At 46.6% G+C, this 23,704-nt stretch overlaps 2 protein-coding genes and 1 long non-coding RNA gene across 5 annotated transcripts in view; 1 reads left to right on the top strand and 2 right to left on the bottom strand.

Moving 5' to 3' along the window:
• Nucleotides 1–23,704, top strand: part of AP3D1 (adaptor related protein complex 3 subunit delta 1) — a 131,438-nt gene that overhangs the window by 36,457 nt on the left and 71,277 nt on the right. For all 3 annotated transcript variants that reach the window (XM_077271940.1, XM_077271941.1, XM_077271939.1), the window contains exons 3-7: nucleotides 18,590–18,670; nucleotides 18,753–18,833; nucleotides 18,986–19,093; nucleotides 20,744–20,873; nucleotides 20,958–21,097. In XM_077271940.1, coding sequence (XP_077128055.1) covers nucleotides 18,590–18,670; nucleotides 18,753–18,833; nucleotides 18,986–19,093; nucleotides 20,744–20,873; nucleotides 20,958–21,097 — 540 coding nt within the window. The remainder of the gene's footprint in view (nucleotides 1–18,589; nucleotides 18,671–18,752; nucleotides 18,834–18,985; nucleotides 19,094–20,743; nucleotides 20,874–20,957; nucleotides 21,098–23,704) is intronic.
• LOC143807393 (uncharacterized) lies at nucleotides 12–7,441 on the bottom strand. The gene is made up of 4 exons (XM_077289302.1): nucleotides 7,291–7,441; nucleotides 6,975–7,131; nucleotides 5,820–6,213; nucleotides 12–20 (listed from the first exon to the last, which is right to left on the bottom strand). The coding sequence occupies exons 1-4, from the start codon at nucleotides 7,439–7,441 to the stop codon at nucleotides 12–14; spliced, it is 711 nt and encodes a 236-aa protein (XP_077145417.1).
• LOC143767097 (uncharacterized) lies at nucleotides 7,460–8,198 on the bottom strand. The gene is made up of 4 exons (XR_013213674.1): nucleotides 8,000–8,198; nucleotides 7,849–7,909; nucleotides 7,685–7,768; nucleotides 7,460–7,483 (listed from the first exon to the last, which is right to left on the bottom strand). It is a non-coding gene; the product is annotated as an uncharacterized LOC143767097 (long non-coding RNA).

Genomic DNA, 23,704 nt, shown 5'->3' with positions numbered 1-23,704 from the left:
AGTAATTGTCTTTATGATGTCTGAATTTTTAAAGTACAGATTAAAAAATTGTTGCACAATATAGTTTGCCAGTTATACCGTTGTCAACGTCAGGACTTAATACGGGTTATAATCAGGGCTGTGGAGTCGGTAAACCACAGTTGCGACTCTGACTCCGACTCCTGGATTTTATCTGTTTCCGACTCCGACTCCTTCATAAATGGCCAATTCGTAACAATAAATTTACTGTTGTAAAATATTAACATCGTGCTTATTCAGTTTCTCACCATCATATAAGTAATCAGACCAATTAGAGCAAAAACTATATTTATTAGAATACAATTAGAATATAGCAAATAACTTTTATAAACTTTTATAAACTCTTGTAAGTAAATATGCAATAAATACTGTTATGCAGTTAAGAAGAAATCTATAAATTTGTCCTGTTGGTGGCAAGGCAGTAACCACTCTGGCAACATCTCTGACAATGTCAGGATACAGAGGAGTCGCTTGTTGCACTGTTATTTTTGATGAACGGTCAAATTTCTCAATTTCTTTTAGTGCACATGAAAAATTCTGCAGAAATATACTGGCTGTGTTCTTTGATGGGGGATGACTCTTCTATGCGAGAACGCTTTGCACGGTCCTTGTGATCCAAATATTTTTCGAAATTAAATTCTTCATCAGTTGATGAGGGTGAAGATGTGGCAGGACGACCAAATTCTTCTTGTTCCTCCTGACTGTTCTGCAACCCTTTCATCCTTACTGCTATTTCAAACAGAGCTTCTTTTCCTTTAGTTAGCTGTTAATCATCTAGAAGAATCCGATGCATTGGGTCTACATGAACAGCTGCCAAAAGAATGTTATTTTGTAATAGTAGCTCCTCCCTCCGTTTCAATGATGTAGCAATGCCACTTGCAATTAACCCTCCTCTTTGGGACAGGCGAAACATCAGGTTCTTCCACTCCTTTAAGAAAATACCTGGAGTTAAGTCCTCTGCTTGTAATTTTTTAGTCACTGTAAATGGGTGCTCTAGCAATTTTTCCAGCGCAGTCACCTGATTCCACTGACTTTAATTTAGCGTCAGTTGAGGGTTAGCCATGTCTACAAGAAAGGTTTTCAGTTCAACCAAGCGCTGAATCATTAAGTAAGTACTGCCCCATCGTGTGGCTTGATCAATAATTGCCCCTTTTCCAGCACGTCTCTTCAAAATTGAGTCAACTTTAGGGGTTCTGGCAACAGTAGCCAATTTTCTCACCTTGCCAATCAGTGCAGCAGCATGTCCTTCTTGCAGACTGTCTCTTATAGCCAGCTGTAGCGTATGCACAACACAGTGCATGTGATGAATGAAAGAACGTATTGACACAGTTTCAACAAGATCATCTAAACTATCATGTTGCTGTTCATCTGAAGCAACTTCAGTTTGCTCCTCAGTTACAATACTGTGTTCTTCTATTTCAAACATTTCTGTGTCTGTGGACCCAGAATGTTCTTCTAGCTGCTGGTCACCATCATTACTCTCATTCATTAGCTTAATAGTACTTATCATATTTGAAGCATTGTCAGTTACGACAGAAAGTCTTGCTCTTTTTTAAGTTCGTAGTCTTGCAGAGCCTTTTCCACCAAGACCTGGAGAAACTCACTGGTGTGATGAGCTTTGGTGTCTTTTACTGCCAATGTCTTGGTAACTATTTCATTTTTGTCACAAACAAATCGGACATTGATGGCAAAATAGTTCACTCTGTGACGTGTGCAGGCACCATTTTAAGAAACAGAAAGAGAGTTTTTTTAAGTTCTTCCTTTTGTTTAAAAGCTTCTTCGATAACTAATTTTCTAATTCTCTCTCTCTCTCTCTCTCTCTCTCTCTCTCTCTCTCTCTCTCTCTCTCTCTCTCTCTCTCTCTCTCTCTCTCTCTCTCTCTCTCTCTCTCTCTCCCCCTCTCTCCCCCTCTCTCCCCCTCTCTCCCCCAAGCTTGCGGGCCATTTCCCCATTCAGACACATAAAAGCTGGTCATGAAAATAATGAAATAGGCACACTATCCTTTACAACAAGCTCTATGATCTGTTTTTTAAATGTATCTACTGTCATTGTCACAGTAACTTTGTCACTGACAAAATATCTTGCAACTGATGGCTGCAAAGTTCTCTGCTCCTTTGTTTGGCTGGAAGAGCTGGGCACTGGTTCATTGGTTTGGGTGCAGTCTTTCTCATCCACTGCTTTCAGTACTTCTGGATGAAAGCGCTGTAAGGCTACTTTCACATTAGCGTTTTAATCTGCAGCGTTTAATCCGCAAACGCAAGGACACGGAAAACGCGTGTAAACGCAGCGTTTTTAAAACGCTTACGGTTACCGCATGCGTCATTAAAACGCTGCGTTTACATGCTTTTGCTTGCGTTTTCCATGCGTTTGCATTTTTTGTGCGCATGTCGCAAAAATTTACCAGAGAAAAAATCTAGATGCAAGAACCAGCCAATGGGACTAGAGAGGGCGTGTATTATGTGAAATCTATATATAGACCCTAGGACAGCTGAAATCTTCAGATTTTGCTCCTGTGTCCTGTGACAAGATGGATCTTCACATGGATAGCTATTACTTCAAACTGGATCTGAGCATCAAGATTTTTCTGGCATGTGCGTTTGCTTGGGAGCAACACCGAAACCGGGAAAGACAGAGAAGGACACGGCGTAGGCAGTTTTGGCAACACCCCATTGTAGAACTGCGTGAGAGCCGTGGTGCATATCACACCCTGTATGTGAGCTCAATGAGAACCCAGAAAAATTCCCGGAATATACCAGGATGTCACAAGACTCTTTCCGGGATTTGCTTGATCGTGTCCAAGGAGCCATCCGGAGACAGGACACACAGCTCCGTAGAGCCATTCCACCAGAGGAACGTCTCCTGGTTACCTTAAGGTACGTAATAATTCTAAACAAAAGCTACCCAAAATTTTTTGCAGGTCTGATGTTTTTTTGCCTATTTTGTAAATTATTTATTCTTGCTACAGATTTCTTGCAACTGGAGAGAGCTTGTCATCCCTTCATTTCCAGTACCGCCTTGGGATTTCCACGCTGTCCGGAATTGTTCTTGAAACCTGCCGGGCTTTATGGACCATTCTCCGTGAGGAATTTATACCCATACCCACGGAGGACATGTGGAAAGAAATTGCTGACAAATTTTGGACTGTTTGTGATTTTCCCAACTGTTTGGGTGCGGTGGATGGGAAGCACATCCGGATTACCAAACCAGCCAGAACGGGATCACAGTTCTTCAACTACAAAAAATATTTTTCAGTAGTTCTTATGGCAATAGCCGATGCGGACTGTCGCTTCATTGCTGTGGACATTGGTGCTTTTGGCCGTGGCAACAATTCACAGACTTTTAAAACCTCTGATATGGGCCGACGTGTTTATGGCAAAAATTTTAATTTCCCACAGCCACGACCACTCCCCTACACTCAAGGCCCACCGCTGCCATTTGTAATGGTTGGGGATGAGGCCTTTCAGATGAGTGAAAATCTCCTGAAGCCCTATTCAAGTCGGGACTTGAACCGCACAAAACTGATCTATAACTACAGAGTAACCAGGGCACGCAGAACAGTAGAGTGTGCCTTTGGGATTATGGTGTCCAAATGGCGCATTCTAGCAACTGCAATAAATCTAAAAATGGAGACAGTGGATGAGGTGGTTAAAGCCTGTGTGGTTCTCCACAATTTCATTCTGGCTAAGGAGCGACCCACCATAGAACTTGATGAACCTGTTGCAAACCCTTTGCCTGATTACCGTCATCACCCGCTGCGGTCAACAGTTGAAGTAGGCCACATGCGGGACCAATTTGCAGCCTTTTTTGATTCTGACATTGGACGTGTGCCATGGCAGGACAATATGGTGTAAAATGTACTGCTGGTTTCGGGTCTGCAAATTTATGTTTGGAATGTTAATGTTTTTTCTAATAAAATAATTGTGATTTACTTTCTTCACCATGTCTCCTATCTATTTCCTTAACAAACCACTTTGGGTTTTTGGGCTTAGGTTCTTGACGTCATTGAGTGCTGTCTTGTTTCACCATTAGCTATTTGCCGCAGGCTGTATAGACGATGTCGGTTATTGTCGCAGTAGTTGTCCAGTACTTAACAGCATTATTTGTAAGCCAAAACCAGGAGTGGTAGTTAAATGCTTTTAGTGGTGCATATGTGTTTATTGAACTTTTCCTCACATAGCTCCACTCCAGGTTTAGGCTTACAAATAGTGCTGTAAAATACAGAGCGAATACTGAGAGTGTGACGGCAGCCTATACCACAAATCTATAGTAATCAAGTCAGGTGTCTGAAATAATGAATTTATGATGCTAATTGCTCTTGAATTCATTTTTCGTGACACTTGTCCGGGTGAGTATAGATATGTCATGTATGACGTACATTGACCCTTCACTTTGTGTGAAATATATGTATATGTACCCATAAGATAAAATGGAGGTAATATAATGCATTTCTAAAATCAGCAGGTCAGGGGTCATAAATAATGTTTCTGATAAGACACGACCTGTTGAGTACACTTGTGCTGTGTATTACCACCATTTTGTCTTCTGTGTGCTACCAAAAGTCACGGAGTAAACAGAAAGAACTGTTTTTGGAGAAAATACAAGTGTTTTTTGGGGGGGCAACCTCATATCTCTTAAACAAACACACACCAAGCTTCAGTGTTCTGTTAATTAAGTACTGTAGGTTGGAGGTGGCCCCCAAAAAAGTGTTTGACGCATTATTTGTTGTTGGCGCACGGTGTGTGGTGACGGCGGCGAAATACACAATTAACCAAACCTCATTGGGGCAAAACACAGGTTTATTAAACACAAAAACAAAAAAATTAACTGCGCCTGCTTGGGGTTGAGTGCCGATATTGTGGGGTGTTGAGTTGTGAGGTCTGGCTTATTGTAGCCGACATAGGGGTGGCAGGAGAAGGCGCAATGAAACTGCTGGGGTCAGGATATTCAGGGATAGGGCTAGACACATGAGAGGGCTGAGACACACTGGAAGGGTGAGACAAACCAGACATTACAGACACATTGGGAGGTGAGGGGGGAGGGATAGCTATGTTTTTTTGTTTTTTTTTGCCTTTCCCCTTCCTTGTTTTGCGCGGGCTGGTTGTCGTGGTGGCAGGGAACGCCAGGGCAGGGTCCGGCAACGGCAGTCTGGTGGTGGTGCCAGGAAACGCCAGGGCAGGGTCCGGCAACGGCAGTCTGGTGGTGGTGCCAGGAAACGCCAGGGCAGGGTCCGGCAACGGCAGTCTGGTGGTGGTGCCAGGAAACGCCAGGGCAGGGTCCGGCAACGGCAGTCTGGTGGTGGTGCCAGGAAACGCCAGGGCAGGGTCCGGCAACGGCAGTCTGGTGGTGGTGCCAGGAAACGCCAGGGCAGGGTCCGGCAACGGCAGTCTGGTGGTGGTGCCAGGAAAAGCCAGGGCAGGGTCCGGCAATGGCAGTCTAGTAGTGGTGGCGGGGAACGCCAGGCCAGGGTCCTGCGGCGGCAGCATGCTGGTGGCAGTGGAGGAGGCCCAAGCAGGAGCAGCAGTTGTCATGGTGGTGGCGGTGGGCTGACCCACTGCACTGGGCATGGTGGTGGTGCTATAATACGGTCCGGCAGTGTTTGGAATGGAGGTGGCCGTGCAGTGGTATGCAGCAGATGTCGGCATTGATGTAAAGCGTGACAGTGTGGGCACTGTTGGAAATGCCCCCACTGTCTGCTGAAAATACCGACTCTGCTGCATAGCCTGCACGTAAGCAGCATTGCAGGCCTGCATAACAGTAATCTGGAGCTCAGGACTAAGGTGTTCCGACATGCCCTGTTCTACCTGATTAAAAAAATGATGTGCTGGCCTCTGGAGGTCGGCTTTCACTTGGGCAAGGGCTGTGGTAACCTCCTGGATACGTGTGCTCATATGACTAATGGCAGTATCCAGTCGGTCACCCATCGCCTTGAGTCCCTCATGGAAGACCGAGCTCAAGTGTAAAAACTCGGGCATGAGTGACCTGTCCGCGGCCCTCTGCCGCTGCCGGGAGGAGCCCCTAAAAAATTGGCTAGAGGCAGAGGACTGGGGAAGGGGAACACCTGATGGACCAGCTTCCTGGTCTCCAGGTTGTGTGGCAGGCCCACTTGCTGCAGCGCTGGAGGATGGCTGGGACGGGTCCGTGGCTGACTGATGAAGGACCGCTCCAGAACCTGGGCCAACAGTTGAGCTCCAAGTGCTGCGGGAAAAAAAAAAAATAAATTATTACAAAACATATGCAAAAAGATCTCAACAGTTCGATAAACATTCAGATAGGGAAAGGTCACACTAACACTATTTGTAGTGAATTTTACATCAGAATTTGCAAGCCAGGAGTTCAACAGTAGGAATAAACGTTTCATAAAACAACATGCTATACTTCTGCATGCATCGACCAGTCCTTGGGGATTAAAAAAACTGATGTAAAATATGAAGAGACGATGGAGGCAATACAAGCCATATCTCTATACAAGGTATTGGTAAGCCAAAACCTGGAGAGGAACTATGTGAGGGAAAGTATTCAAAGAACACGTACCCCACTTCTGCATCTATCAACCACTCATGGTTTTGGATTACAAATACTGATGGGAAATACGAATTGACGACAGAGGACATACAAGCCACCTGTATACTCACCAGGACAAGTGTCAGGAAAAATGAATTGAGGAGCCATTGGCATCCTGAATTCATTATTTCTGACACCTAACTTGCTGAGTATAGATCTGTTGTGCAGGCTGCCGTCACACTCTCAGTATTTGCTCAGTATTTCAAATCAGTATTGGTAAGCCAAAACCTGGAGAGGAACTATGTGAGGGAAAGTATTCAAAGAACACGTACCCCACTTCTGCATCTATCAATCACTCAAGGTTTTGGATTAAAAATACTGATTTGAAATAATGACACCCAAAAAAATTGCATTAAACACCACTTTTTTTTTTCTTTTTTAACCAATATACTTACGTTCTTCGTGCAAGGACCGGTCTCAAAAACGCAAGGATGCGGTGGTACTTGTATTTGCGTATCCTTGCTGCAGAACCACTTGGAAGCTGGCTCTCTTGGCGCAGGTCCTTGTTGAAGCGGTCCTTCATCGATCTCCAACGTGTTTTCACTTTTGACACTGTTGGCAAAACAAAACATAATAGTTAGGACAATGGTCTTTTGACCATGGTCACACAACTGTATGTGCTGTGAAAAAGTAATGACTTTCTCACATCATACACAGTTGTGTGAGCATGGCCAAGGTATTGACTACATCACACTGCATTGCGATACTTACCAAATGCAGAACGGACCCGAGCCGGGGCATTGGCCCAGCCATCCCACAACGCTGCGGCCACCTCATTCCAAAGCCTCCGGATCGTCACATTGTTGGCGTGCAGTGGATCCCGGGTGTCCCACAATGCGACTCGCTCGTGAACCAGGGACATGAGGTGTTCATTCTCAATTAGGTCCTCATCCTCCTCTGGAACCTAACAACAAAAAGTACATTAATATAGGAGGCGTTCACATACGGAAGACAGAAAACAGAATCAGAGGAATGGCATGAATATTGAAGTAAAAAAAAACACTGTTGCTGAAGCAAAAGGGAAAGAAAGAGAGAAGTAGAAAGAAATGAAGATTCAAGAATTATTAAGTGAGGATACAATACACATTCAGCCAGCTATACTTACACGATGCCGCCGTGTTGCCCGGCCGTGACTACGCTGCTCCTGCCCAGTCTCCTGCCCAGTCTCTTCCGCTGTAGAAGAAGTGGTCTGATAAAGGGAAAATATACATTGTCATATGTGTAGATGTGACAGTGAATACTTACCAATCTGAGGAGGTGAATACTCACTTCGCTGACATGTTCCCCTTGTGCAGGCCCAGGCGTTTCCTCATCAGAAGAAGAAGACATTCTGATGTGTGCAGAAAGAAAGGAATGACAGAAATTAGGGCATATAGACACAGATTATAGAAAAGAAATGCATTGGATAGGATATACTCACATAGTTCTGAGGCTTGTTTGCTGCTCCAAGGGGCTGTGGGGCGTCTCGTCTGCAAGGCAGTCTGATGAGTAGTGACCTGCAACTGTCCACACCCTCCCTTTATCACCTTGTATGTGGGGGGTGGCTTATCAGTGTCTAGACATGTTTTTCTCAATTGAGACGCATGCGTCGGCAAACGCAAGCAAACGCATGTACTGAAAAACGCATGCGTTTACATAGACTACAATGCGTTTTTTTGGCGCAAACCTTGCACAATCAGCCGCATACGTTTCCAGGCGGCAAAATGACGCCTCTAAAAATTACTACATGTTGCATTTCCACGCCAAGACGCAGATGGCTAGACGACGCATGCGTCGTCAAACGCGGCAAAACGCGAACATAGAAAAACGCATGCGTCGATAATGTTAAAGATAGGAATACACAACGCATGCAGATATTTGCGGAAGAAACGCTGCGGACACAACCGCAAATGTGAAAGCGGCCTTAATGTCTCTCTAGATTAGAAGCTCTGGTAGGAGCATTTTTATCTTTGCCTGAATATGCACTGATCTTGGCTTCACAGCATTTGTTTTCGTCTGGATCATTTGTCATACACTGACAGACATAATGTTTTCTATCTTGAGTGATGGTGAAATGTTCAAATACAGCTGATTTAATGTGACGCTTCTTTGACATTCTCAGGTTTTTAATTCTGCATTCACAATCCAAATGACAATTGTTGTTCCTAAAAACAATTGTACAAAATTATTGCCAGGTCGTACAACTGATACATAGTGGTCAGTAATACTGTTATTCCTCATGTACTCACAGTTAACTGATGCAAAGTTTGTTGAAAGGATAATACTTCTTACAGTCTTCCTCTTCTGAGTAGCAGCTGTGAGATGCTTGGAAGACACACACCTAGTAAACATCTAGTCTAGAGGAGGAGCTTTACTACTAAAAATTTGCAACACATTTTCACTTTCAGTTTCATACATTGTAAGTAGGGGGGTTGGGGCAGCATGAGGTTAACCAAGTATAAGATTAGATAAGGGCAGTGGAGAACAGTGACACACAAGAAGTAAGAAATGTCTCTATCTCCAGCAGAACTGCTTATCACTGTTGTTCATAGTTTGATAGAACATATATATTTGAGTAATATTTGTAAAATTCATATGAAAGTTCAATTATGAAATATTAATACATTTTTTTTTTAAAGCTGGAGTCGGTACATTTCTTCCGACTCCAACCAAAACTAACTCCGACTCCATGACTCTGACTCCACAGCCCTGGTTATAATTAAAAATGAATTCACGTGTGTGTTTTCTTTTTGTATGTGGACTGCCCGTCCCAGAATGGCTCCTTCTAAGGCTGGTCTGCATGGACGATGTCCGTCCCCCTGTCTGTATTGCAGACGCTGCGTGCTATTACTTGCACACAATCGTGCTTTCTATCTCCTGAACCCTACACCTTCTCCTTCCTCACAGACCCTGAAGTTCAGGTGGAAAGTCACTGGTGTAAAGTAGCACATAGACCTCACCCGGCCTTGTGCAGGTGCTCTTTGCATAGCAATGAATGAAATCTGCAATGAAAATTGGGCTATACTGCAGTTTTTATGCTGTTGGCCAGTGGGGTTTTGTTAGATACAGTTTTTGATGTTGTGTGACCCTATATTCACACAGTGCAGTTAAGTTAAGACATTCTCTGGATTCACACGCTCTATTTGGAAGCCAAAACCAGGAGTGGGTGATAAATGCAGAAGTGGTGCATATGTTTCTATTATACTTTTCCTCCGGTTGTTCCTCTCCTGGTTTTGGCTTATAAATACTGATGTAAAATACTGACCGTGTAAACTTGGCCTAAAGACTGCTTCAGACATCCGTGCAAATTGGTATGATCATGGACCCAAATGCACGGACTGACCGCAGGTCTCCCGACCTGAGCGTGGCAGCTTCATATGTCTATGGAGCCACAGCCAGTCTGTACATTGCGTTCCATGCTTAGACCGATGTGCATAGAAGTCTTAAGGCACCACTCCAGTTGTTTCTTCTTCGTTGCACTGCTGGAGTGGTGTTTTAAATGTAGTTCCCCTGCCCCCTGTGTCATACTCGCCTGCCGCCGCCTTCATCCATTTCTAGCATCTCCATCAGTCTCTGGCAAAAAGTGATCTGCCGGCAACTCCAGTGTTTCATGTAGCGCGTGAGAACTCGGTCATGTATAAGTGATCAGAATCTCCCCAACAAATAAGAGCTACTGACTGCAGCATCACTAAACTATTCTATTTCCATACTAAAGTTGACTGTGAAGCTGTAACCAGAGGAACTTGTCACTGGTTAATTTAAACTCTTAGCCAAATTTAAGTTATGACTGTTATTTTTCCTTTTAACATAAAAGCTTAAAGGTAAGCTGTCCGCAGTATTCCACCCCTGAAACTATCTAAATGGGCATACAGCTTTTACAAGGACAAGTCCAGCAATACCTTTACATGGTCAGTCTGCTCCTACATTACTGAGAAATCAATGTTTGTTTTGATATGTAAATGGCTTTGGAAGATCTGACGCCTCTGTCACTCGAGCTCTATTCCCCACCCAGTGCTGGCATCCCCTCCTTGCCACTTTGAGGCAGTAGGTTATGTAGGAGGAGGTGGCACTGGGCAGGGAATAGAGCTGGAGATACAGGGCGTCAGGTCTTCCATAGTCATTTACATAACAATACAAACACTAATTTATCAGTAACGGGAGCAGACTGGCCATGTAAAGATATTGCTGGATTTTGTCTTAATATGCACACGTAGCTCTTATAAAGAATGTTATGAAATCTTGATGACAGATTCCCTTTAACAACCTCAGAAGCCCATCTATGTGCAGAAATAGGACAGTACCGGAAGATATTTTACCACGAGATTCCTGATAATTCGTATTTCCCCTAGTCTTGTGATCTGTTTTACAGCAAGTGCTTGCAGCTGCTGCTTGTAATATGTCAGCATGAGTATCCACTTTATCTGAATCTTATTATCAAGTGTCCTGGGACCTGGAGTTCCCCAATATATAGAGAGCCCAGACTTGATTATTTTCCCGGTTATATAAGTGACCCCTTTCTAGTGTTCCACTTAAGTCTTGTGTGTGTATATAAGTGATGGTTTGGGGATTATGATCATTCTGTGTGCATAGACTAGACTTTGGCACCTGCTAAGACAGGCTGCTCAAGTACTCCATTCTTTGCAAATGGCCTCCATCAGTGATGTCACTTCTGCTGTGCTCCTTACCCAGTGATTGGCTGCAGCGGTGAATGTGGACATGCATGTGACAACCAAGTGCCATGAAATCTTGGTGAAACAGAACATATGCTGAGCACCTAATTTTACCTTATTTTTGGATGTTATTTGTTTTGATTGATGGTTTTCAGTATTTTTGCAGTGCCGATATTAACGTGATGACATGCTCCCTATCTGATTACGTTGAAGGAATAGTCACTTTCTGAACAGCGAATTCTAAAGTGACAAACAATATGGTTGTGAGAATAAACAAAAAAACAATACTTAGAATATCGCTGCAAGCTCTTCTTCAGTCATATAAGGGAACGGAAATGGAACTTGTCATGTAAATGTGCAGATATGGGGTTAAACTGCAGGGTAATGGCTTTCTGAAACCATGCAGCCATAGCCTGAGCCTTTCGGGAGGAATAAAGTTATCAGTCATAGGGTTACGGCTGGAACTTTTTGTCACCTCTCAGTGTATAGAGAGCGGTGGCTGTAACTGCCCTGATTGACAGCCGGCTCTAATCCTGAGCTGCTGTCAGTCAGTTGCGGGGGTGCGGTTTCAGCCACCGCTCTCCATACACTGATCAGTGACTGACCCCGTCCGGTACCACCCCTATGCCTGAACGCCAAACACTGCCAGGTGGGGAATAAATTTAATTTCCTTCTGGCAGCTGGGTTCTCAGTTCCACATGCTGTCAGAGCACCATTACCCTGCCGATTAACCCTATTTCTGCTGGTTAATAGCTTTTACTCTGTCGCCTCATTGGGGGACACAGGACCATGGGTGTTGTGCTGCTGTCCACTAGGAGGCGACACTATGCATAATCTGAAAAAGATTAACTGTGGCTCTTCCTGTGCAGTATACACCCCTGGACGGCATCAGCCTTCTCCAGTTTTTGCTTAGTGTCGCATAGGAGGCACACCTAAAAGATTTTTACTACGTTTTTTCCAACGGGATTGCAGATGAAGAAAAGAGGGTCTCCTGTGAGACTCCGGCATGGCTCCTTCCTCGGCCCCCTATTATGGGGTGCCCAGTTGAAGTAGAGATGGCTATTCCCCATGTTGCTCCTTCCCCAGTCCCTCGGGTGCTGGTTCGAAGTCAAGACCCCTCCTCCTTCCCCAATTCCTTTTGGTTTCTGGGTTGAGGTCGAGGCGAGGATAAAGGCCCCTGAAGGTGATAACAGCACCCTCCCTATCCCCCTCTGGGGGTATTAGGTTGAGACACCTCAGGTAGGGCCTGTACAGGCAGCATTCTACAGCTCCCAGCAATGGGCCAGCACACTACGCCTGCATCCAGGGACCCCAGCCCAGCTGCGGGCTCCTGTTGGGGCCGGGGGGAGTGCTGGCAGGCATGGCACATACAGACACAGGGCTCCTTGCGCCCCTGTCTCTGCGGCAGCACCAGCTCTATCCTGCCTCAGGGAGACCCCTACCGGGCTCCCCCTTCCGCTTATAGCCCCACCGCCATCCTGCCTTTAAATCCGGAGGGGTCCGGTTCACATCCGACCCCCTCCCGGACTTTCGCGCCGGCCTGGAGCCCTTCTGGGCCTCAGGCATCTAATTTAGGCCCCTGCTTCGGCCTAGCTGAAGCTGCCGCCTCCTCTCCGCCCCCCCGGATGACAAATATGACACTCTACAGTGTCATAAAGGGGGTGGATCGAGACCGAAAGGGCGCGTTTTTACACAGCCTTGCCGCCTTTTTCCAGCTCTCCGCCCCCTTCTCCTCCTTTCCTCTCTGTCTCAGCAGCCATTTTCGGCTGCAGATTAACCCTGCATCTCCCGGTCTGCAGGACCAGGACCAGGCAGCCAGTCTCCGGGGGGCACAGGACTGTGGATCTTCGGCGCTGGACCTAGGGGCACACTGGTGGGTTAAGATCACAGCTGGGTTTTTTACTCAGCTGTGAATCCATATTACCTATAAGGCTCCCCTATAGGTTTCTCTACCCCTGTAAGGTCCTCTGCTGGCAGCACTTCTGCACTCTGTGCACTATGCCGGGCTCAAGGTCCAAGAGAACCAGGCAGAACTGCTATTATGCATTCTGCACAGCCTGCGGGACCGCTCTCCCCAGTAGTAGCATGTACCCGCATTGTCAGAACTGTATACAAACTAATGTGTCAGAGCCCCAAGAAGCCCCTGCCAATGCCTCGGTGTCTAATGCCTCGCCGGAATGGGCTACTCAGATATCGCAATCTATGACGCAGTCTATAGATAACCTAACCTCCACATTGCTTCAGGCTCTGCAGGGTCATGCTCCGGCTATGACCGTTACCCAGCAAAGGGAGAGCTTGACTCAGGAACAAGATGACCCTGGCACATCCACGTCTAGGTCAGGATGCAAGCGGACCCATAGATCAAGTCCATCTGCGTCATCCTATAGCACACGGTCATCCCCCTCTAGGGAGAGACACCGTAGCTCCAGGTCATCTAGACCGTCCCATTCCAAGGACAGACAATGCAGATCTCTGCAAGCCCCGACCAGAGAAGGCCTCCTCCCCAGCCCACTCAGCAGGGGATGCCTCAGTGATACACAGGATTCGGAAGGCATCTGTGACTCTGACTCAGACAGAGACACGGAGGGGTCCCTGATCCCAATCCCTCCTAGCAATACAGCGCTAGTTGAGGACATAATTTCATCCATCCATCGGGTGCTGGACATTTCTGATCCGCCACCAGAGGCCCCAGAACATAAGATTTCCTTTGAAGGACCTCTGAAGCCGCCTAAGGTTTTCTCTAACCACCCAGAGTTTAAGGCGATCCTTAAAAAGCAGCTCTCACAGCCTGAGAAAAAATTTGCTAATCGCAAATATCTGGAGGCGAGGTACCCCTTCCCACAGAAGGACACCAAGGAATGGACAGATCCACCTGAAGTGGACCCCTCAGTCTCTAGGCTAGCAGCACAGACCCTCCTTTCACTGCCAGATAGCTCAACCCTCAGGGACGCAGCAGACCGGCAGGTATAACGCATGCCTCGTTCAATTTTCAGGGCAGCAGGGGCATCCCTGGCTCCCGCGTTCGCCTCAGTTTGGGCTGCCAAGGCCATTCTGGCCTGGGCAAAGAATTTACAAGCTCTCCAAGCATCCGTTCCTGAGCTGTCGGACCAAGCGGTTCAAATAGCAGTTGTAGCAGACTACATGCTCCATGCAGCTCTGGATTCAGCAAGGGGAGTAGCGGGGATAGCATCAAATGCCATCACAATTCGGCGTATCCTCTGGCTGCGGGAATGGAAAGCGGACGCAGCCTCAAAGAAGTCCCTCACGCACCTCCCCTACCTCAGTGGGAGACTTTTCGGTGAACAGTTGGACACTATGATATCCAACGCCACCGGGGGTAAGAGTACTTCTCTTCCCCAACTGAAACCTAAACGCACTTACAAGAAGCGTAACCAAACTCGATTCCGATCCTTTCGGAATTCCTCCAGCTGGTCCGTCTCGCGTCCAGCAGAAAATCGTAACCATTCCCCATGCAGGGACAACTCACGATCGACGCAAAGGTCGGACAAGACCTGGCAGTCAAAAGCAGGCCAGCCTAAGCCCAGAGGAGGAAAATCTCAGACTTTCTCCTCATCATGACTCACGGACTCCGGAAGACACCACACCAGTAGGCGGCCGACTTTTGCTCTTTCATCAAGTCTGGCTGCCTATTACAGAAGACAGGTGGGTCATGGAACTAGTGTCTTCCGGATGCAAAATAGACTTCACTTCCAACCCACCGGACCGATTCTTCCTCTCTGTCCCCCCAAAACCGCCAGCCAAGGCTCGTGCCTACCACCAAGCGGTGTCCTCGCTTTTTCAAGCAGGAGTCATAGTACCGGTCCCCACGACCGACCGCTTCCGAGGGTTCTACTCCAATCTGTTCGTAGTTCCCAAGAAAGGAGGCAGCGTACGGCCCATACTAGACCTAAAACAGCTCAACAAATATGTACGGGTCCGTCATTTCCGCATGGAGTCCCTTCGGTCCATCATTGCGTCCATGGAGAAGGGAGAATATCTCGCCTCCATAGACATACAAGACGCATACCTGCATATACCCATTGCACCTGCCCATCAGAGGTTTCTCAGGTTCGCAATAGGCCAGGACCACTACCAATTCGTGGCTCTCCCTTTCGGACTCGCCACGGCTCCCAGAGTGTTCAGCAAAGTCATGGCAGCCACCATGGACGTCCTACACTCCAGAGGCATAGTAGTCGTTCCATACCTGGACGATCTACTCATCAAGGCTCCCACCTTCAAGGACTGCGAGCTCAGCGTCTCAATCACAACCGATACTCTCAGTCGCATGGGCTGGTTAATCAACCTACAAAAGTCATCACCAACCCCGAGTCAGTCCCTGACCTTCCTGGGAATGTTATTCAACACCTCCAGGGGTCTAGTGCTCCTTCCCAATGACAAGGCACTGGCTCTCCGACTAGCAGTTCGCACCCTCATCCGCAAACCCCCTCGATCTCTCCGGTTTGCCATGAGAGTCCTCGGCAAGATGGCAGCAGCTATAGCTCTCCAACTAGCCATTCTCAAGTTCTGGGACAGGAATCCCTTTTCTCTTGACAGGGAGTTCGAGCTAACGTCATCAACCAGGAAGTCCCTGCACTGGTGGCTCAAGCCAACATCGCTAGCAAAGGGGAAATCCTTTCTCACAGGTCAATGGAAGGTTCTGACCACCGATGCGAGCCTGACGGGTTGGGGTGCGGTGCACCTACACCACAGGGCAAGTGGTCCCCAGTGGAAGCGACCATACCCATCAACATCCTGGAAATTCGTGCCATCCTTCTGGCATTGAGGGCCTTCCATCACTTACTGGCAGCCTCTCACATCAGAATACAGTTGGACAATGCCACGGCTGTGGCATATGTGAATCACCAAGGGGGGACCCACAGTACCCAGGCGATGCGAGAAGTGTCACACATCCTCCGCTGGGCGGAGGACACGGGGTCGGTTCTTTCGGCGGTCCACATTCCGGGTGTGGACAACTGGGAAGCAGACTTCCTCAGCCGACAAGGAATAGACTCGGGAGAGTGGTCTCTCCATCCCGAAATTTTTCAACACATCTGTCTCCGCTGGGGGACCCCGGATGTGGACCTAATGGCATCCCACTTCAATGCCAAGGTCTCCAACTTCATGGCCAGAACACACGATCTGCGGTCGCTCGGAGCAGACGCTCTGGTTCAGGACTGGACCCAGTTCCAGCATCTGTATATTTTTCCACCTCTCCCCCTGATATCCAGAGTGTTGAGGAAGATCAAACAAGAGGGAGTTCCAACCGTCCTAATTGCACCGGACTGGCCCAGACGCACTTGGTACGCCGACATCGTACAACTTACAGCAGATGCCCCCTGGCGTCTCCTCGTCCGCCACGATCTTCTATCACAAGGCCCGTTCTACCACCAGAACTCAGGGGCTCTCAATTTGACGGCGTGGCCCTTGAGACCTGGGTTCTAACCCAGGCAGGGCTCTCGACGGACGTCATTGGAACCATGATCAGAGCATGGAAACCAGCGTCTGCCAAGATTTATTACCGTACCTGGAAAGCTTTCTTTACCTGGTGCGGATCTCGTGGCCAGATCCCACTCCCTTATTCCCTACCCAAAGTACTTGGTTTTCTCCAATCGGGTCTGGAGGCCAGGCTGTCATTGGGCTCACTTAAGAGCCAGGTGTCAGCCCTCTCAGTGCTTTTTCAAAGGCGCATTGCTACCAAGCCGCAAGTAAGGACTTTCCTTCAGGGGGTTTCCCGATTGGTTCCCCCCTACAGACGACCACTAGAAACATGGGACCTCAACCTGGTCCTGACAGCATTGCAGGAACCACCCTTCGAACCCCTTAAGGAGGTCCCGCTCCGCCTTCTTTCCCAGAAGGTGGTTTTCCTGGTGGCAATCACCTCGCTACGCAGGGTGTCTGAACTGTGACAGCACTCTCCTGCAGACGGCCCTTCCTGGCTTTTCACCAGGACAAGGTAGTTCTTCGTACGGTCCCATCCTTCCTTCCGAAGGTTGTGTCCGACTTCCACCTCAATGAGGAAATTTCACTACCATCCCTTTGTCCGGTTCATAGAGTGGAGAAGGCTCTGCATACGCTTGACCTTGTCAGGGCATTGCGTATATACGTGTCTAGGAATGCGTCCTTCCGGAGGTCTGATTCTCTTTTCCTCCTTCCGGAAGGCGGCCACAATGGTCTGCCAGCTTCCAAAGCTACCCTTGCCAGGTGGATCAAATCCACCATACGAGAGGCCTACCGCCTTAAGAATTCTCCTCTTCCAGCCGGTATTATGGCACACTCTACACTGGCGGTAGGGGCCTCCTGGGCCATTCGGCACCAGGCTTCGGCACAACAAGTGTGTAAGGCGGCCACTTGGACTAGCTTACACACGTTTACTAAACACTACAGGGTTCATACCCAGTCCTCAGCGGACGCGAGCCTGGGTAGATGTGTCCTGCAGGCGGCGGTGCCCTAAGTATAGGGGTCTGTCTGCACAATATTCGTCCATTGCTTCCCACCCAGGGACTGCTTTAGGACGTCCCATGGTCCTGTGTCCCCCAATGAGGCGACAGAGTAAAGGAGATTTTTGTGTACTCACCGTAAAATCTCTTTCTCTTAGCCTCTAATTGGGGGACACAGCTCCCACCCTGTTGCCCTTTCCGGGCCGTTGTAACTGAGTTCTCATATTGTTTTCTTGAGCTCGTACATAGTTGCCTTCTTATAGGCATAATTCTGTTATTCATGTTACGTTCCTCCTACTGCTTTTGCACAAAACTGGAGAAGGCTGATGCCGTCCAGGGGTGTATACTGCACAGGAGGAGCCACAGTTAATCTTTTTCAGATTATGCATAGTGTCGCCTCCTAGTGGACAGCAGCATAACACCCATGGTCCTGTGTCCCCCAATTAGAGGCTAAGAGAAAGAGATTTTACAGTGAGTACACAAAAATCTCCTTTTTTTTTTTCTTTTTTTTTTTTTTTTTTAACATGACATGTTCTCTTTAATGAATTAACAATTGATTAATGGCAGACCTGGTCTTACGAGAATGTGTATAGGGCCTCCCTACCCTCTGGAAGGCTAACCACCACCATCTGCTATTGGCTTTCTCCCTGAATTACGGTCCGAGCCTTGTGTTTGAGGTAGAGATGGCTGTCACATGTGTAAGGCCAGTGTTACGTGGCTGCTGTGACCCGTAGACTGTTCACCGCTCTGTGATGTCCATAGAGCCTAACAGGGCACAGACAGAGAGCTGTGTACCGCAATAATACAGATTTCCCTTTGGCATGTCCAATATCCCACAGAACCATGCTTTATGACATCTTCCAGTACATGCAAATCACTGATGCCATTTTTCTCATTGACCTTGCTTTTCCCTTCTGTCTACAGTTGCAAATGCTGGGATATGACATCAGCTGGGCTGCATTTAATATTATCGAGGTGATGAGCGCCTCAAAGTTTACTTTTAAGGTAAGATTTAAAACAGCCTTGACTTTTCACTTCTATATCTGAGTGTCCTATGTTTTCATCGGTTTACTTCTGTGTTGTCCAGAGGATTGGATACTTGGCTGCTTCACAATGCTTCCATGAGGGCACAGATGTCATTATGCTGACCACCAATCAGATAAGGAAGGTATGGCTTAGCAGTTTGGATTATTTTCTCTATTATACTATAGATATATTGTTTGACAGAACCGCTGTCAATTTATTGCTGTCTTTCATTTTAAAAAAAATGACACATCTGCATTAGATCTTATTGTAACAAATGTAATGTTTTCTTTTCAGGATCTGAGCAGTCCTAATCAGTATGACACTGGCGTGGCCCTGACCGGGCTGTCTTGTTTTGTCACTCCCGACCTGGCCAGAGATTTAGCAAATGACATCATGACACTGGTAAGTGAAGTGCATGGAAGACCTCTTTGAAAACATATGCTATACTTTAAAGGGATTGCCGCATGAAGACATACCCTGTGCGACTGCCCTATTTGTGTGGAAGGCTGCCTTGAAAGTGCCTTCCACTCAAAAAAACAAACAAACAAGCTGTATCAGCGCGATTCCATCCCTTTCAAAAAGGGGGCACCAGCGCGGCACCATCCCCTTAATTGTCACCGGTATTAGGTGTAGAAATGCATGTAAAGATAATGCTGGAATTCATTTTGAAAGATCTACATGCACTTATAAATAGTTTAAGGGGGTGAAATCCGGCAGTTTTTGTATAAAGGTTTTTGCTTCTTCATCTGAGAGCAGCATAATATAGGTAAAGAGACCCTGATCCCAACGATGTATCAATACTTAGTTTCCTGGTTGCAGCCGTTCTGACACGATCGGCGTTCTTAGATGTAGCTTGTAGCAGAGCTGAGAAAGCAAACCCCGCCCTCATCAGGCTTTCTACGTACACAGTCTATAGACAGTGAGCTACTTATCACAGGAGTAATAGGGCCCTGCTGATAAAACCTTCATTATAAGTAGGTGGCACACAGTGTGATGTGACACAAAGCTGAATTCAGTGTTTTAACCCCTACATCATGCTGTACTTGGATTACATAGCAAAAACCTGCTGACAGATTCCTTTTAAGAATGTAAGTTTAACTTAAAAAACAAGTCCAAGAATGCTGAATCTGCAGGGCAGTTTGCGATCTAGCCAGGCATATGATGTGCTGCTTTGGTGAAATTCCTGGCAGCGGTGCTGAAGTTCACTCTTACATTTCATTAGTGAATGCACAATCACTGTATATTGGTGAGGCCTAGAACCTTTACAACTCTTGATTTGATTTTTTTTTACATTTGGGAGACACTTGCGTTGTAAATCATTCAGAATTAGCTGATTTTCATCTCCATGCCCCTGGAATTCAGTATGAAACCATGCAGAACCAGATGTGCTTCATCTTTGCAGCAGTTAGTGGTAAACCATGTCCGTCTTTTGCTGTGTGGTTAGCGGCCTCGTCATACATAATGCACCTTTAGAGAGTTACGTTCTTTTGATACACAGAAACAAGCTGGTGTTAATGGTTTTCCTTACAGTATTACATTAGCTTTATAGAGAATTCCTCCAACTGATCACACCGTGGTTTAATGACGGAAAGTGCGGCCACTGATCACATTGGTGCTGGTGTCTGCATTAAGCTTCCATCTTTTTAAGGCAATAGTAGAGTAATCTGCAATCTATAGCAAAAAAGATCTCTGATGAACCCTATTAGAAGAAATCTACCCATGAATGTACCAAACTTATGTATTGGTCTTCAGTTACCCGATTCCAAAAAATAATTTTTAGGCTTTCTTAACGAGATCATTCAAGATCCATTAAGATCCATTTTATAAAAGCTCTTATTTCTCTGTTAAAAATGGAACTCCTGATTCTTATGTGAACAGAGCCTAAGTCCAACGCATTATTAGCGAGCACAATAAAAAAAAATTACCGGTATATTGTGGCATCATGTTAGCCAGAAAAATCTATGTAAATACTTATGCCCAAGATAAATATACTTTTGGTCGCAAAAGTATTTACTACCAAACTTGGCAGAATTCCTTTTTTACCCCTTGTAGATGTCTCACACAAAGCCATACATTAGGAAAAAGGCCGTTTTGATCATGTATAAAGTGTTTCTGAAGTATCCGGAGTCTCTGCGCCCAGCGTTTCCCAGGCTGAAAGAAAAGCTGGAGGACCCTGATCCGGGTAAGTGTGTGCCCACTTCTCCGATTGCCGTCATCCACACAGATTGACACATTTGGTTATATGTGCCATTTTTTCCACTCCCAGGGGTTCAGTCTGCAGCGGTGAATGTTATTTGTGAACTAGCTCGTAGAAACCCCAAAAACTACCTGTCGTTGGCTCCGCTCTTCTTCAAGCTCATGACTTCCTCTACTAACAACTGGGTCCTGATTAAAATTATTAAATTGGTAAGAACATAATCACGTGTCCTGTTCTCTTCCCATGTAATTAACATCTTCTTTAAACAGCATTAAAACTCGCACCTCTTGTCAAGACATGAAAGGAATCGGCCTGCCATTTTCATGTGTGAGATTCATTTATATTTAACAGTCTTAACTCCTCGTTGTGACTAGACTTCTTTTTTTTTTCCGACAAACAGAGGAAAGTGTTTGCAGGCGTACTGAATGACAAAACACGGGGACGATTGTTAGCCAAACTGGAAGTTTCATTTCTACCGAAATGGCTACAAGCCTTTTTAATGCATTTTTTTTTTTTAAATCTAGTTGTAAATTGTTAACACAGAATTGCCAAGTATGTGACAATGATTCTCAAACAGTCGTCATGCCCAGGTCCCTTACACATTCACAAATCTACCCTGTCCACTGTATGTGTCGTGATCCTGTTTGGTTCCTTTGCACATTCCTTATCGCAATGATAAAAGGTAATTAGTGATGAGTGAGCATTCTCAGATAAGGTTATCCGAGCACGCTCGTGCCTTAAGAGTATATTCTGCTTTCTCAATTACTATGTTCGAGTTCCCACGCCTGCATGTCTCACGGCTGTTCAACAGCAGCAGCACATGCAGGGACTGCCTGTTTATTTAGCAATTGCTGTATATGTTGCTGCTGTCGAACAGCCGTGAGACATGCAGCCACGACGACTCGAACATAGTATTCGAGAACACAGGATATACTCTTAACGCACGAGTGTGCTCAGATAGCACCTTATCTGAACACGCTCGCTCATCACTAGTAATAATATAAAGGGTCTTATTGATGACCAATGCCTTGTACCAGGAAGTGATTGGATAATCTAGTTCTGTATCTGTGTCCACTATACTCTCTTGTTACCTCAGAATAGATATAAAAGGGTAATCAGGTCTAAAATACTGTATATACTCGAGTATAAGATTATGACCCCATAAGATGCTCCATAGAGATATTTGTCCCATATAATGCTGCACAAATGTTGATTATGGCCCCAAAAGATGCTCCATAGAGATATTTGCCCCATATAATGCTGCACAAATGCTGATTATGGCCCCATAAGATGCTCCATAGAGATATTTGCCCCATATGCTGTTGCTGCAATTAAAAAAAAAAAATGTCATACTCGCCTCTCGTCACTCAGGCCCCTGGCACTTGCAATATTCACCTGTCCTCGTTCCACCGCCGGGCGCCGCTGTGTCTTCCGCGTCCTCTGCACTATCGTTCAGGCAAAGGGTGTGCACTAACCACGTCATCGCGCCCTCTGACCTGAGCGTCACAGCAGAGGACGCGGAAGACCAAGCCCTGCGGTGGAACGAGGACAGGTGAATATCGCGCAATGCTGCTCACCCTCCCCATTATACTCACCTGCTCCCGGCGCGGCCCCTGGCAGCTTCCCTGATGGTCTTCTCAGGGCGCTGATAGCTTCTTCCAGCGTTGAGTGGTCACCGGTACCTCTCATTACAGTAATGAATATGCGGCTCCACCCCTATGGGAGTGGAGTTGCATCCATATTCATTACTGTAATGAGCGGTACCAAGTGACAGCTCAACGCTGGAAGAAGCTGTCAGCGCCCAGAGACCATCGGTGATTCTAGGACCTCGCCAGGAGCAGGTGAGTATGTCATAGCCGCCGCTCCCCCTCCCCCGCCGACAATGACTCGAGTATAAGGCTTCTTTCACACATCCGTCGGTACGGGGCCGTCGCAAACCGGCATACCGACGGACGTTGTGCTAAATTTAGCACAACGTGGGCAGCGGATGCAGTTTTACAACGCATCCGCTGCCCATTGTGATGAGCGGGGATGAGGGGGCAGAGTTTTGGCCGCGCATGTGCAGTCGAAAATGGCGGACCCGTTGCACAAAAAAAGTTACATTGAACGTTTTTTGTGCATTGCGGCCGCCAAAACACGACGCATCCGTTGCACGACGGATGCGACGTGTGGCCATACGTCGCAGTGCGTCGCTAATGCAAGTCTATGGAGAAAAAACTCATCCTGCGGGCAACTTTGCAGGATGCATTTTTTCTCCACAACGACGCATTACGACGTAGGCCATAAGACGGAAGTGTAAGCCGAGAGGGGCACTTTCAGCCTAAAAAAAATGGGCTGAAAATCTCTGCTTATACTCGAGTGTATACGGTAAGTCTGCAGTCACTTTGTATGGCTGGAGACTTATTAATCCCACCAGCGCCCGCACTCTGCACTGCTAGGATTCGCCAATTTCTGAGCCGTTATGCATTATACATGTTCCCCGGGCAGAATTGTCTGGTGGGCCTTGCTCAGTACAGTTGTATGGAGCGAGACAACACCCACTAGACTGCTTCATATCGCATACATCACCGCCATTCCTGCCTCATAAACCCCTCTAAGGGATTGTCCACTTTTTTTTATGACAAATGTTTGGCACTTGATTATGTGGCATTTAATAATAGACTTATTGCTGTATTGCTGTACTTGTTAGTGCGGCCTACTGCAGCACTCTTCTGTTCACATAATTGCTGCTGAGGCGGGTGTATGTGATCAGACCTGTTCAGCTGGAAAAAAAACCCAAACAATCTGCATGTGGCAAATCTGTTCTCCATTGGAGG

Source organism: Ranitomeya variabilis, chromosome 1, assembly GCF_051348905.1.
Source record: "Ranitomeya variabilis isolate aRanVar5 chromosome 1, aRanVar5.hap1, whole genome shotgun sequence".
Lineage (NCBI taxonomy): Eukaryota > Metazoa > Chordata > Amphibia > Anura > Dendrobatidae > Ranitomeya > Ranitomeya variabilis.
This window is presented reverse-complemented; position numbering and strand designations above follow the sequence as displayed.

Bases quoted from the DNA above. Each gene is read 5' to 3' on its own strand.
- LOC143807393 (XM_077289302.1), bottom strand. From the start codon at position 7,441: ATGTCCCTGGTTCACGAGCGAGTCGCATTGTGGGACACCCGGGATCCA. The intron at 7,132-7,290 runs GTAAGTATCGCA...TTTTGCCAACAG, and splicing joins TCGGGTCCGTTCTGCATTTG to TGTCAAAAGTGAAAACACGT. The intron at 6,214-6,974 runs GTAAGTATATTG...TTTTTCCCGCAG, and splicing joins CCGGTCCTTGCACGAAGAAC to CACTTGGAGCTCAACTGTTG.